Here is a 15176-nt window from a genome sequence, read left to right as displayed (position 1 = left end):
TTCTGTGACGCAGGGAATCATTATGTTTAAAAAATATTTGCCTTGTTCTAATTTGGGAACCCTGCAAATTACTGATGAACTCTGCTCATTAAAATTTGAAGAACATGCTATTATTAAACCACACAGTCCTGTATTTAGGCAAATTGATGCAAAGTATATATCTTACGTGAGTTCTCCTATGCCAATCTGCCACTGGGAAATCAATTTGTTACTTGTCCTTTTAATCACCTTTAATGAGGGCTTTTTATCAGTGGAACAAGGTCAACGTTCTCACCTTTCATGCTTCACTCATTAGTTCTTAATTTAATGAAATACATATTGAGACAACTTTTAATATTTTACCAGCTTCTCATATAAAGACAATTCTTAAAAAGTGATGGGCTGAAATGCATGAGGACATCGTAGAACAACATACAGTATTATATAATGTAAATCTCAGTGCATATTCTTGCATTATTTGTTATATGGTACACGTAACTGTAGCACAGTACGTTTTAAGTAGGCGACAAGTCTGATATTGAGTTTCAAGGTCAATTAGACTTTAACACTGAGCAAAAATAAAATTGCCTGTTAATAATTTATGTGTATGTTCTTGGGAGAAGAGATGCTGATGGGCAAGATATGTCTGGACAGGATGGACAACTTTTAGTGAGGGTTGTTAGTGATGAATTATTAAGATGATAGCAAGCTAATAGAAATTAGAAATCTACTTACAAAAGGGTTACATTGCTTGACACCTGTGGTACTGCTTGTAAATTGGCCTCTGCACACTCGAGCTCTGTGTCTTTGCACTCACAAATCTCTGGGAACTGAGAGAGACCTAGAAGCAATTGACAGTAATCATATTCACTGAGATTAGAAAGTGTACATTATAAACATCATATATATATATATATATATTTTTTTTTATCATGACATTTAACTTCTGGCATCGCAATGTAGCTGTAGCACAGTAACTTTTATACAGGCGCCTGCAAAAACAAATAAAATATTGCAGAAGTTCTAAGTCTTCTTGACTCTAAGACAAGACAAAAATGCTGGAACTGAGCTATAAAAAAGTCATAAAGTATATTTATTTTTTATTAAAAAATAAACATGGATTTTGTACAGAGTGGCCCTGAACCTCTTGTTCTGGGGTCCCTGCTGCAACATTGTACCTAAATTGAATTTTTATAATTTTTTCACACAAATATAACTTTCTTTTGGTGGTATTAAATCGCTTCTGGCAGTTGTTTTTGCTAAACAAACAAAAATAGACGGAAACTGTTGAAAAAAACAAAACAGTTTTCATAGTTTGTTATAAAATTTTACAAACGGGTAATTTTTCTCCTTCATTGATATGCGCTGATGAGGTTTCACTGATGGGCACTGATAACTGTATGGACCTGCACTGATGTGCTGCACTGATGGGCACTGATGGGCTGCACAGAAAAATGGGGCACTGATGGACACAGATAAGGTGGCACTGATGGGCCCTGATGGGTGGCATTGATGGGCGGCACTGAATGGCACTGATAGGTGTCACTGATAGGTAGCACTGATAGATGGCACTGATAGGTGGCACTGATGGTCACTGATGGACACTAATAGGTGGCACTGACGGGCACTGATAGGTGGCACTGATGAGCACTGGTAGGTAACACTGAAGGCAGCACTGGTGATGAGGCACTGATTGGCACTGATAGGTGGCATTGATAGGTGACACTGTGGGCACTAATAGGTGGCACCGTGGGCAGTGATAGGTGGCGCTGATGTGCACTGGTAGGTGGCATTGGCAGGTGGCACAAGTGGGCACAGATGAGGTGGTGGCTACTCTCCTTAATCGGGACCGATGTCTCTCTAAAGCTATCAGAGTGAGGAGAAAAAATAGTCGATTACCGCCTCTGATCACGTGGTAAGGGGTCGGGATCAATCCCTTACTCTGTTCCGTGATCAGCCAAGTCTCATCGACTCGTTGATCACAGAGCGTGCTGTGCACTCCCTGCAGGGGGCAAGCAGGCCACTTGAGCATGGGAGGATGTTATATGATGGCCTCCCGGCAAAGTATGCCTGCGTTGCAGCCACTATTTGACTATAGCGCAGACGGGAAGTAATTAAGTTAGAGGCTGATTGATTACTGTGCACAGCTGCACCAGATTCTGTGTGCACCAGTTTTAGGAAAAATCGCCCATTGTGACTGCCACATGCTTCAAAAGATGCATCATATTACCAATGCTGTAAAAAAGTGCATAGTCCAACCTAATCTTTAATGGATTTGCTATGAACGGATGCATACATGAAATTTAAAGAAGCCATTTATTTGTCAGGTCACAAGAAATTCAAGACACCAGTCATTATTTAAAGTGTTTTCAACCAACCACTTTAAATGTTAAAGTGACTTGGCACATCTAAAAAGGACTGTGAATGCTCTGAAACTCAGTGGTTAGTGTGACCTGGGCGGGGAGAGGAAAGTATGGAAAAAGAAAGATTGATTGATTTTTGCCAGTCGAGTTTTAGTAGAGGAAGGTAGGAAGGTGGGCAGTGCTGGCTGCGAAGGACCCCCATCCTGAACAGGACTATATCCACTGTAAATGCTTCCTCTATCCGGTACCACATGATCCAAGACCCTTTAGCCCACCATTCACTAGCCATAACTTGGTATAGGGTTAAAAACATTAAAACAGTTTATTCAAACACAGGTACACAGGTATACAGGTATACCATCAGGGAAAAACTCCCCTTACCTTTGATCCAAGGTGGGGTAAACTGTCCAATCAGCAATAAGGGACACCCAGGGAAATCAAAATTTGAACAATAGACTACCTTAATAGCAGGAGAGGCTGCTAGAGGAATTTACCCTTCCTTCTCTGCCCTGCCCCCAGAGACATGGGACAGCAGTCACACCTTAATTTGGGTAACAAAGTGCTGTATGGTCAGTGAAAACAGTGTTATTTCCAATGTCAGTGTCACAAGGAAGGACCAGGGCACATCAGGCAAATATACCCAGAAATAGTCCCATACAAGCACATAATAACCCCCACCCCACCTCAAACTATTTAGCAATGGTCTGTGAACTACTCTTACAAGAGTCTAGCAGTCTTAAAGGTGAAGCATATTGGTGACAAAGATCATGTCCCAAGTGAAAGGAGCCTCTTCACTTCTTCAGCACAAACCACACACACAGAATCCAGAACAACAGCGTCAAAAGGAAATGCTGAATTTGGTATGGTTGTACGGTGAGTTGGGTTAGGCAGATGCAACTGGAGTTCTCAGTCACCCTATGCCCGACTGGACACAAGGTCACTTACACATAGGAGGGGACATGGGAGCTGGACACTGATTTTCCAGAGCTCTCCAAGGTAAGCTGGGTTCCACAAGTCCCCCTGCCCAAAGTGACTCCTGTCACACTGGTTTATGGAAATCTTCTCATAAGTTTATTTGTTAAAATATCGTGGTCCATTAAATGAAAAGGGTAAAGAGGCTGTGAAAATGATATAGATGAGCTGGATTACCTTCTTGCACACCAGCCACTTCAAAACACAAAAACGCAAGCCAAAACTTTAAAAAAAATTTTTTTGATTGAGTGGGGAAGAGTTAAAACCATTTTTACATTTTTCTAAATGTGTGTCATTTCCCTGACAATGTTGTCACCAGGACCAAAAATTCGTCAAACTGGTTTCACTGGGGCAGAAATTTTAAGACAGCAGTTCTTACTCATCCCCACATTTTTTGTTGTTGTTGCTGTTTCTGTGTCTATTGGAGATACTTACTGTTATTAGCCTACCCCCCCCCCCCCCCAGGGAATTTCTAACTCTTCTTGACTATATAAGACACAGCACAACAATAAACAAAAATACTGGAATTGAGCTATGAAGTGATCATAAAGTCTATTAAAAAAAAATAATAATACTAAACATTGATTTTGCTGAACCTCTTGTTCTGGGGTCCCTGCTGGTGATCTTGCCTCCTTCTCTTCTTTAAATATCCCCATAGCAAGCCGTTTTCTATGGGGACACTCCTGCGGACTCAAGCTGGGCTATGTGCATTTATAGACACACAGTGTGAGTAAGCCCTGTCCTCCACTCCCTGCTCACAGGATTTTACTGACAGCAGCAGGAGCCTATGGATCTCCTTGCTGCAGAGTCTCCTGTAAAGAGAGAAAGAGGAGAGAAAAGCTCCTGTGGACGCCCACAATGCTGGATCAAGACTGGACTCAGAATAGTATGTAGGCAGGTGCCTACAAGAGTATATATAAATAGTCACACTAGCAAAATATATATCAATATCCTTATGCAAATCAACCAACACCCCTGTGTACTGTGCCCAAACGTTATAACATAAATCCTACAAAAGATAACCTGGTGCAGAAGGCACGGTATAACCCCTCAGGATTTTTAATGACAGACCAATTGTGAATAAAAAAAGTATGTATTGAATATTCACAATTATACAATTTCAAGATCAAAAAAGATTAATAAAATTGTTGATATTAATATTATATTGAGTATAAGGCATGGGCATGAAACTTAGCTGCCCTATATGAAGGTTTTAAGCTAGCAGGGGTCCATGCTGTAAATGACGCCTGACATGTTTCGGATGATGACGTCCTTCCTCAGCAGCTTAGTGTCATTTAAAACAATCGTGTTGTATTTTTTTGTTTTTCTATCAATATAATTGAATTTAGTACACAATATAAATCAAAATAGATTCCTCATTAGAGTCACACTTTCAACAGTCAGTTGACATGCTAGGGCATAGTTCATAACAGTAGGACAATGGATCATGGTACTTACAAAAGCAGGTCAACTGATGCTGGACACATGGGGAGATGGAATTTTATCTGTACTCCTCCGGGGCCCACAGACAGCCAAAGACAGCTCCAAGATGGTAATCGGGGGGAAGTTGGATCAGCCACAGTGTCAAGGCATAAGAGACAGGGCAAAGCTGCTCCCCTGAACCTTCTGTATTTACAGGAAAGAGATAACAGTAGACAGTGCTGTTTTGAGCCAGTCTTTTAACTTGAAGAAGGGAGGAGCAGGATAAGGGAGGAGCAGGTGAGTTTCTTGCCATACTGAACTATGGGGCTGTGTTTTTCTATTGCTGCACAAGAAGCCGCATACGCAATACAATGCCTTGCAAAAGTATTCACCCCTTGGCATTTTTTGTGTTTTGTTGCCTCACAACCTGGAATTAACATGGATTGTTTGAGGATTTGCATCATTTAATTTACAGAACATGCCACAACTTTGAAGATGTTTTGAAAAAGTCAATATGGATAACTATTCACCCCTCTAAAGTCAATACTTTGTAGAGCCACCTTTTGCAGCTTTCACAGCTCCAAGTCGCTTTGGATAAATCTCTATGAGCTTTCCTACATCTTACCACTGGGTTTTTTGCCCATTCCTCCTTGCAAAACTGCTCCAGCTCCTTCAAGTTGGATGGTTTGCGCTTGTGAACAGCAATCTTTAAGTCTGACCACAAATTTTCTATTGGATTGAAGTCTGGGCTTTGACTAGGCCATTCCAACAAATTTACATGTTTCCCCTTAAACTACTCAAGTGTTGCTTTAGCAGTGTGATTGGGGTCATTGTCCTGCTGGAAGGTGAATCTCTGCCCTAGCCTCATATCACACACAAAGTGGTATAGGCTTTGCTCAAGAATATCCCTGTATTTAGCACCACCCAGCTTTGCCTCAACTCTGACCAGTTTCCCAGTCCTGACTGCTGAAAAACATCATCACAGCATGATGCTGCCACCACCGTGTTTCACTGTGGGATGGTGTTCTTTGGGTGATGTACTGTGTTGGGTTTGTGCTAGACATAGTGTTTTCTTTTATGGCGAAAAGTTCAATTTGAGTCTCATCAGACCAGAGCACCTTCCTCCATACATTTTGGGAGTCTCCCACATGCTTTTTCGCAAACGCAAAATGTGCAATTTTGTTTTATTCTGAAGGTAATGGCTTTCTTATGGCCACTCTGCCATAAAGCCCAACTCTATGGAGCGTATGGCTTATTGTCGTCCTATATACAAAAACTCCAGTCTCTGCTATGGAACTCTGTAGCTCTTCCAGGGTTACCTTAGGTCTCTGTGCTGCCTCTCTGATTAATGTCCTCCTTGCCCGGTCTGTGAGTTTTGGTGTATGGCCTTCTCTTGGCAGGTTTGCTGTTGTGCCATGTTCTTTCCATTTGGTTGTGATAGATTTGATGGTGCTTTTAAGGATCATCAAAGATTTTGATATTTTTTTATAACCTAACCCTGACTTGTTCTTCTCAACAACATTGTCCCTTACTTGTTTGGAGAGTTCCTTGGTCTTCATGGCAGTGTTTGGTTAGTGGTGCCTCTTGCTTAGGTGTTGGAGCCTCTGAGGCCTTTCAAAAAGGTGTGTATATGTAATGACAGATCATGTGACACTTAGATTGCATACAGGTGGACATCATTTCCTATCTATGTGACTTTTGAAGCTAACTGGATGCACCAGAGCTTTTTATGGGCTTCATAACAAAGAGGACAAATACATACGCACAAGCCAGGTATCTGTTTTTTATTCCTGAAAAATTGTTTAATGTATATATTTTTCAAATTTTACTTCACCAACTTAGACTATTGTGTTCTGATCCATCACATATAATTCAGATTAAAAAAGCATTGAACTAAAGGCTGTAATGTAACAAAGTAGGTAAAAACCCAATGGGGGGGTGAATAATTTTGCAAGTCACTGTAAGTGAATAAATCAGCTGCAGACATTGCTTAAAGAAACTGAGGATTTAATATCACCTAAATATCTTAATCTTCAACCATTGAAAGAGCACATAAGTAAGAAAAGGAGTTTGAACATTCTTTATTTCTTACAAAAATTGTTTTTACACATGGTTGGCTAAGAACATTGCTCTTTCTTATCCCTCATAAATATCAAAATGTTACCTAGCTCAGAAAATTGATTTCCCTGGAAAAGAGATTGCTATTGGGCTATAAATACTTGCTCAGCAAATGCCAAATAGAAATGGTTAGTGTTTTAGAAAATGTTTGAAATATATTTAAGAGGCTGTAGTGCCAAGGAGTAACAGTAGAACTAAAAACTTTCCCAAATACATTTCTGCATTTAGGACAGTTACCCCAACTCAGTCCAACCCAGCATTTGTTTTAACAGTAGCAGGACAAAACTAAAGAAAGTATGTGGGCCTAAGACAAGCAGTACATGGAGGAAACAATGGAAATACAATTACACATATGCAGTTGTTTTTGCTATATTGCTTGATGGCTTAGCCATGACCATGTTGGAATGAAGCCCTCTGTTCCATGAAAAATCATCTTAAAGCGGTGTTCCGCCCACCACTGCAAAAATTAAATGCCAGAAGCTACATATACTGCAGCTGCTGGCTTTTAATAATAGGACACTTACCTGTCCTGGAGTCCAGTGATGTCGGCACCACAGCTGATGTTTCCATCATTGAGGGTAAGGGAACCCGGTAGTGTAGCATTACGGCTTCATGTCGGGAACCCTACTGCGCATGTGCGAGGCTCCGCTCCTCTCTCCTACTGGCCCTGCGGCAGGGGGAGGGAGCAGAGTGATGACATCATGAGCCGTAGCCTGTACTCCCGGAAGTGGGAACAGGATGCCTGTCAAAGACAGGTATCCGTCCCCCCCCCCCCAAAAGGTGCCAAATGTGGCACCTGAGGGGGGGAGGAGACAAATAAGTGGAAGTTCCACTTTTGTGTGTGTAACTCCGCTTTAAAGTGATTGTAAAGTCTTTTTTTATTTCTTTAAAGATAACCAACATGTTATACTTACCTGCTCTGTGCAGTGGATTGGCACAGGGCAGCCGAGATCCTCTTTTCTTGGGTCCCTCACCAGCTCTCTTGGCCCATCGCTCCTGTTGAGTGCCCCCAAAGCAAACAGCTTGTTACGGAGGCACCCGAGCCAAGCCGCTGCTCTGCGTGTCCTTTCAGACACGGAGTTGTGGCTTGGCCCATGCCCTCTCTCTCCTGATTGGTTAACTGACTTCGATTGACAGCAGCAGGAGCCAATGGCACCACTGCTGTGTCTCAGCCAATCAGGAGGGACAGTCTCGGACAGCCAAGGCACTTGTGCACATCACTGGAGGAAGAGCGGGCTCAAGTAAGTGCATTAAGATAAAAAAACTTCTGCCTTTACAATCATTTTAAGCTCCCTGTAGAAGGGTAAGACCTAAAAAAAATGCTTAATTGGGCGGAACATCCTACTCGTGCAGACTTACTTCGGCAAAGGGTCCCAAAAGGACAATAAGGCACATGAAGAAACCAGAAGGTAAGGTAAGGAAGAGTCTTATTTCCACTGCTTACCTTTAACTCATTTGTAAAGGTGCAAGCTAACGGTCATGTATAAATGTTTTAAAATATAACACCTAACATTGAATATTGCTTAGTTTCTCTTTTTCTGACTGTTAATGCGAGGCAATACACAGTATATTAAGCTAGTGTTTAATACAACACTATACTTTAGATGCTCAGTGGGTTCCTGAAGGAAACAAATTCTTACATGTGGCACTTTTATGTGTCACTGCTGGGCACTGCCAGACACTGCTTCTCATTTTGTTCTTCTGATGAGTGTCAGGGTCGTTACCTGGATGGTCGCGGTGCTGCCCGTGTTGGTGCGCGCCGATGTCCTGCGGTGCGTGCTGGGGTGCGTGTTCCTGTGCGTGCGGTGTTGCGCGCTCCTGTGGGCGCTGGTGCGCGTCGGTGTGTGCCCTCACGTGCCCCTGCTGGCGCTGGCGCGCGTCAGCGCGCTGTAGTGGGCACTTCGGGTACCGCTGGTGTGTCTGCCGGCGTTCGGGTGCGCGCGTGTGCGCGGTGCTTGGCGCCAAACGGCCTATTTAGGTTTGCCACTGACATCTCCCAGGTGCTGCCTGATCAACAGCTTCTCGGTTCCTGTCCCGTTGTTCGTATCCTGTGTTCCTGTTTGCTTATCTCCTGACGACCCGGCCTTCCCTTGACACCGCTGACCTCTGCCTGCATCTGACCTCGGCCTGTTTGACCTCTCTTTTGCCTGCTCCTTCTGTGCCTCTGCTGCCCGCCTGTTGCCGTACCCTGCCTGCACCCGGCCTCGCCTGCTCTGCTCCTGTTCTGTACCCAGTTTGCCTGTGTCCTGCCTACACACCTGCTGCCGGAAGCTTCCTGCAAGTTCCTGCTCCTGGAGCCATATCACAGGCTCTCTTACCACTCCGCACTCTCAGCCACCTGTCTGCTCTATCAGGGGTTGTAAGTCGGACACGTACGGGAGACCACCCTCTGCCCAAGCGGACTCATCGGTTCGGTAAGTGCCAGCCTGACAGTATCAGGCAGCCATGACTGAGTCCGGGCAGGGGGCCTCCCCTATGGATGAGTTATGCAGACATTTGGCCAGTCTGACCCAAGCCGTGAAGAGTCTCCAGGATGGCTACTCAAGGTTGGAGGAGCAAGTCCAAGCCTTGTCCTCCTCATCTAACCCTCAAGGAACCTCCCCCACCGGTCTTTCATCTGCACCCTCCGTAGTAATGCTTCCTCCAGAGCCAAGGGTACCTACACCCGAGAGGTTTTCCGGCGATCGCACCAAGTATCGTGCGTTTCGCAACTCCTGCGAACTGTACTTCGCACTGCAGCCCCGGACATTCTCCCTAGAGGCAACCAAGGTGGGCTTTGTAATATCCCTGTTGTCCGGCGAGCCTCAAACCTGGGCCCATCGTTTACTGGAGCAGAAATCTGGAACCCTGGATAGCCTTGACAACTTCTTCTTGGCCATGTCTCAGCTTTATGAGGACCCTCAGTTGACTGCGACTGCAGAAGCCGCACTACACTCTCTCCAACAAGGTCGCAGAGCGGCCGAGGACTATGCAGTGGAGTTTTGCCGTTGGAGCTCCGACATGGATTGGAATGACGCCGCCTTGCGCCACCAATTCCGGATGGGACTTTCTGACCCCCTTAAAGATGAGTTGGCACGGGTAGGAATACCACAAACCCTGGATGAGTTAGTCAACCTCTCCATTCAGATTGACCGCCGGTTAAGGGAACGCCGGTCGGAGAGGTCCTCCAGCCACTTCCGTCCCACCTGGGTGCTCCCCAAGGTTCCCAGTTCTGCTGGTCAGTTCTCTTCTACCTCTTCTGCTCCCGCTCTGGAAGCTCCGGAACCAATGCAGCTCGGGTTACTCCGGCCCTCGTTGACCCCTGAAGAAAAGCAGCGCAGACGTACCCTTAACTTATGTCTCTACTGTGGTGAACCTGGGCACTATGTCAGGGCTTGCCCCAACAAGACACGTAAGTGTGTTTCCTCTTCCTTCATGTGTGCCTCTGTTCTACGAAAACCCAGTTCTCACCTTGCCCTTCTCCTCACTTTGCAGCTTCCAGGAGGGAGTTTTCCAGTGTCAGCCATCATTGACTCCGGAGCATGCAGCTGCTTTATCGATCTGACTTTCGCTGCCAACCATCACATCTCGCTCATACCCAAGGCTCAGGGGCTTGCTGTACATCTAGCCGATGGCTCCGCTCTTAGTTCCGGTCCTGTCACTCAAGAGACTGTTCCTTTGCTGGCTACTATGGGCACCTGTCACCAGGAGCACCTGCGTCTGGATGCCATCTCCTCCCCCTTGTTTCCAATTATCCTGGGGATACCCTGGTTGCAGGCCCACAATCCAAGCATTAACTGGGCCACAGGAGAAATCAAGTTTCTTTCAGATTACTGTCAACAACACTGCTTGGCCCGACCGACATGCAACCCCTCTCAACTTCTCTATTTGGATGTCGATCCGAAATTGCTTCAGACCGTTCCGGAACCCTACAAGGACTTTGTGGATGTTTTCAGCAAAAAAGGCGCAGATATTCTTCCCCCCCACAGGCCTTATGACTGCCCTATTGAACTGTTACCAAGTACCGAAGTCCCCTTTGGGAGAATTTTTCCATTAACGGAACAGGAGTTAGGCACGCTGAAGGAGTATATTGACGAAAACCTAAAAAAAGGGTTTATCCGTCCGTCTACTTCCCCTGCCGGTGCTGGCATTTTTTTCGTCGAAAAAAAGGACCATTCCTTACGCCCCTGCATTGACTATCGGGAATTGAATAAGATAACTGTCAAAAACCATTACCCTTTACCCCTAGTACCCGATTTGTTCCAGAGGCTGGGGTCTGCAGTCATCTTTTCGAAATTGGATCTTCGCGGAGCTTACAATTTAATCCGTATCCGAGAAGGAGACGAGTGGAAGACAGCGTTTCGTACTCGTTTTGGGCACTACGAGTACCTTGTCATGCCCTTCGGGCTGTGTAATGCACCCGCAACCTTTCAACATTTTGTCAACGACATCTTTCGCGACTACCTGGATCTATACGTAATTGCATACCTGGACGATATCCTAATCTTTTCCTCATCTTTGGAAGACCATCGTAGACATGTCCGTAGTGTGCTAGCTCGTCTCAGGGTACACGGGCTTTACGCGAAACTCGAAAAATGCGAGTTTGAACGCCAGTCCATCCAATTCCTGGGCCTGGTTATATCTGTGGAGGGCATCAAGATGGATCCCCAAAAAGTATCTGCCATCCTGGACTGGCCTGCACCTGTGGACAGGAAGGGCGTACAACGTTTCGTCGGTTTTTCCAACTTCTACCGGAAATTTATCAGGGGTTTCTCTGCAATTATTGCTCCCATCACCGAACTGACCAGGCAGGGTACCCGATTCTCTTGGACCCCTGAGGCACAGCTGGCCTTCGAAAAACTTAAGATGCTGTTCACCTCTGCCTCTATTCTAAAACATCCGGACCCAGCCTTACCCTTCGTTCTTGAAGTGGATGCTTCGGAAATCGCCGTGGGGGCGGTGTTATCCCAACGGCAGGGTGCCAAGGCCCTTCTTTTCCCGGTGGCGTTCTTTTCTCGCAAACTGTCATCATCCGAAAGGAACTATGATGTTGGGGACCGAGAACTTCTGGCCATTAAGGCGGCTCTGGAGGAGTGGCGTTACCTATTGGAAGGTGCTGCACATCCCATCCTGGTTTACACCGACCACAAAAACCTGGAATATTTGAGAACTGCCAAAAGACTTAGACCACGGCAAGCCAGATGGGCTCTTTTTTTTTCCCGGTTTCAATTTCATATCACCTATAGACCTGGTTCTAAGAATGTCAAGCCGGATGCCCTGTCACGTATGTTTTCTATCCCTGAAGAGACTCGGCCTCCTGATACTATTCTCCCTTCTGGGAACTTCTTGCTCCTCCAAGGGGACCTTATCTCCCGGATCAGACAGGCTTCTGTTGGAATGCCCCCGAGCCCCGAGGTCAGCTGTAGTGAGGGGTTGTTCTGGCATAAAGGCAAGATTGTGGTCCCTGAAGCCTTGAAGGTAAACGTGTTGGAACTCTGCCACGCCCATAAGATGGCCGGACACTTTGGTACCCGGAAGACTGCCGAACTGATTCAGCGCACCTTTTGGTGGCCTCAACTTCTTAAGGACTGCAAGGACTATGTGGACTCATGTAGCACTTGCTGCCGAAATAAAAACAGCCGGACACGGGCTTGGGGCCTACTGAAACCTTTACCTGTCCCTGAGAGACCGTGGAAAATGATTTCGATGGACTTTATCGTGGAACTCCCCCTTTCCGAGGGGTTCTCTACTATCTTTGTTGTCGTAGATAGGCTGTCCAAGATGGCCCACTTCCTCCCGATGAGGGGCACTCCCTCGGCTATGGAGACGGCCAAGATCTTTGTCAAAGAAGTTGTAAGGCTGCATGGGATCCCGGCAAGTATTGTTTCCGACCGAGGCGCCCAATTCACCTCGAGGTTTTGGAGAGCGCTCTGCGGGTCTCTTGAAATTGAACTGGCCTTTTCCTCCGCTTATCACCCCCAGACAAACGGACAAACGGAGAGAACCAATCAGTCCCTGGAGCAGTACATCCGCTGTTTTTCTTCTTTCTCGCAAGATGACTGGGTCTCGCTACTACCCATGGCGGAGTTTGCTTATAACAACTCCTTGCACTCCGCCATCAACCAGACACCGTTCTTTGCCAATTACGGCTTCCACCCAGCCTTCTTGCCCAGCTCAGTCCCAGAATGCCTTGTTCCGGCAGTTTCCGAGACATTGGACTTCTTTTCTAAAAACAACCAACTCCTAAAGGAAACCATGGCCCGGTCCCAGGAATGCTATAAACGGGCGTTTGACAAAAGGAGACGGGGAGAACTCGTTCTGGCTCCCGGCAGCCAAGTATGGTTATCTACAGTCAACCTTAAGATGGCCTGTCCTTCCAAGAAGTTAGGCCCTAAATTCATGGGCCCCTTTTCAGTAAAAAGGAAGATAAACGAAGTGGCATATGAACTTAACCTGCCTGACTCTTTTAGAGTGCACCCGGTCTTTCACGTGACCTTACTGAAGCCCGTTTCCCCAAATCCCTTTGCTGACCGCACCACTGACCCACCCGAACCTGTTATAGTGGACAATGAAGAGGAGTTTGAGGTCGAAGCAATCCTTGATTGCAGGAAGAGGGGTAATGTAACCCAGTACCTCATCAAGTGGAAGGGTTATGGACCTGAGGACAACTCCTGGGAACCCGAGGACAATCTACATGCTCAGGAACTTTTGTGGGCCTTCAAGAACCGTCAGGTTTCCAGATCGGCTCACCTGGGCAGCCGGAGTCTGCCCTTAGGGAGGGGGCACTGTCAGGGTCGTTACCTGGATGGTCACGGTGCTGCCCGTGTTGGTGCGCGCCGATGTCCTGCGGTGCGTGCTGGGGTGCATGTTCCTGTGCGTGCGGTGTTGCGCGCTCCTGTGGGCGCTGGTGCGCGTTGGTGTGTGCCCTCACGTGCCCCTGCTGGCGCTGGCGCATGTCAGCGCGCTGTAGTGGGCACTTCGGGTACCGCTGGTGTGTCTGCCGGCGTTCGGGTGCGCGGCGCGCGCGCGCCTGAGCGCACGCCCGCGCGCGTCGGCGCGCACGTGTGCGCGGTGCTTGGCACCAAACGGCCTATTTAGGTTTGCCACTGACATCTCCCAGGTGCTGCCTGATCAACAGCTTCTCGGTTCCTGTCCCGTTGTTCGTATCCTGTGTTCCTGTTTGCTTATCTCCTGACGACCCGGCCTTCCCTTGACACCGCTGACCTCTGCCTGCATCTGACCTCGGCCTGTTTGACCTCTCTTTTGCCTGCTCCTTCTGTGCCTCTGCTGCCCGCCTGTTGCCGTACCCTGCCTGCACCCGGACTTGCCTGCTCTGCTCCTGTTCTGTACCCAGTTTGCCTGTGTCCTGCCTACACACCTGCTGCCGGAAGCTTCCTGCAAGTTCCTGCTCCTGGAGCCATATCACAGGCTCTCTTACCACTCCGCACTCTCAGCCACCTGTCTGCTCTATCAGGGGTTGTAAGTCGGACACGTACGGGAGACCACCCTCTGCCCAAGCGGACTCATCGGTTCGGTAAGTGCCAGCCTGACAGTGAGATTCAGATTTTCAAAAATTGCAAAAGGTCCACCTAAATAATATATATTTAAAATACACATAACCTATACTTTATATTGGCTAAAATACCCTACCCGCTAAGAAACTGTGGAAAAATGCATTAGAAGGTGGCATCATGATGTGATCGTGTCCCATCACAAAGATTTGCCCCATAAATTGTATGAAGACTTGGCCCTGCTTTACTATGGATAACTCTGATCCAGTATAATTGTTCCAGTTTCTCTCATTTAACAGACTGCAGTATCAAGACTTGATAATGTTACTTTCTGTTATGTACTTATGCACAGCTGTGTTTCATGTATGAGGATTTATAAGTGGATTCTACGTTACTGTCATCTTTCAGGTTATTTTATATTGAGAGTTCCAGTGTGAAACCAATTGTGGAAGAGAGTTCCACATCTTTATTGTCCTGACAGTGAAACCTCCCCTGCGCAGTTTAAGGTTAAACTGCTTCTCCTCCAGTCTCATAGTGTGTCCCTGTGTCCTCTTGCACTCCTTGAGACTGAATAGTTTTTTTTTTTCCTATGCTGGGATCACCATTGAGGTATTTGTAAATCGTTATCATATATCCTCTCAAGTGTTGTTTCTCCAGTGAGAATAGATTTAGTTTTGCAGTCGTTCCTCGTAATCAAGGTCCTCTAGTCCCTTTATTAGTTTTGTTGCCCTTCTTTGGACTCTCTCAGTTCCAGCACATCCCTTCTGAGGATTGGTGACCAGAACTGGACAGAGTACTCCAGATGTGGTCTAACCAGAGTTTTGCCCGCTCC

General features: G+C 46.4%; 1 protein-coding gene across 1 annotated transcript in view; it reads right to left on the bottom strand.

The window, feature by feature from the left end:
- The window catches only part of RXFP2 (relaxin family peptide receptor 2), a 489744-nt gene that overhangs the window by 118258 nt on the left and 356310 nt on the right, over positions 1 to 15176 (bottom strand). Inside the window, exon 4 of the mRNA XM_077484098.1 lies at positions 715 to 820. Coding sequence (XP_077340224.1) covers positions 715 to 820 — 106 coding nt within the window. The remainder of the gene's footprint in view (positions 1 to 714; positions 821 to 15176) is intronic.

The sequence above is a fragment of the Lithobates pipiens genome, unplaced genomic scaffold (assembly GCF_037356315.1).
Source record: "Lithobates pipiens isolate NorthernLeopardFrog02 unplaced genomic scaffold, aLitPip1_a1.2 Scaffold_16, whole genome shotgun sequence".
NCBI lineage: Eukaryota > Metazoa > Chordata > Amphibia > Anura > Ranidae > Lithobates > Lithobates pipiens.
The sequence above is the reverse complement of the archived record's forward strand: the minus strand, read 5'-3'. Positions and strand labels throughout refer to the sequence as shown.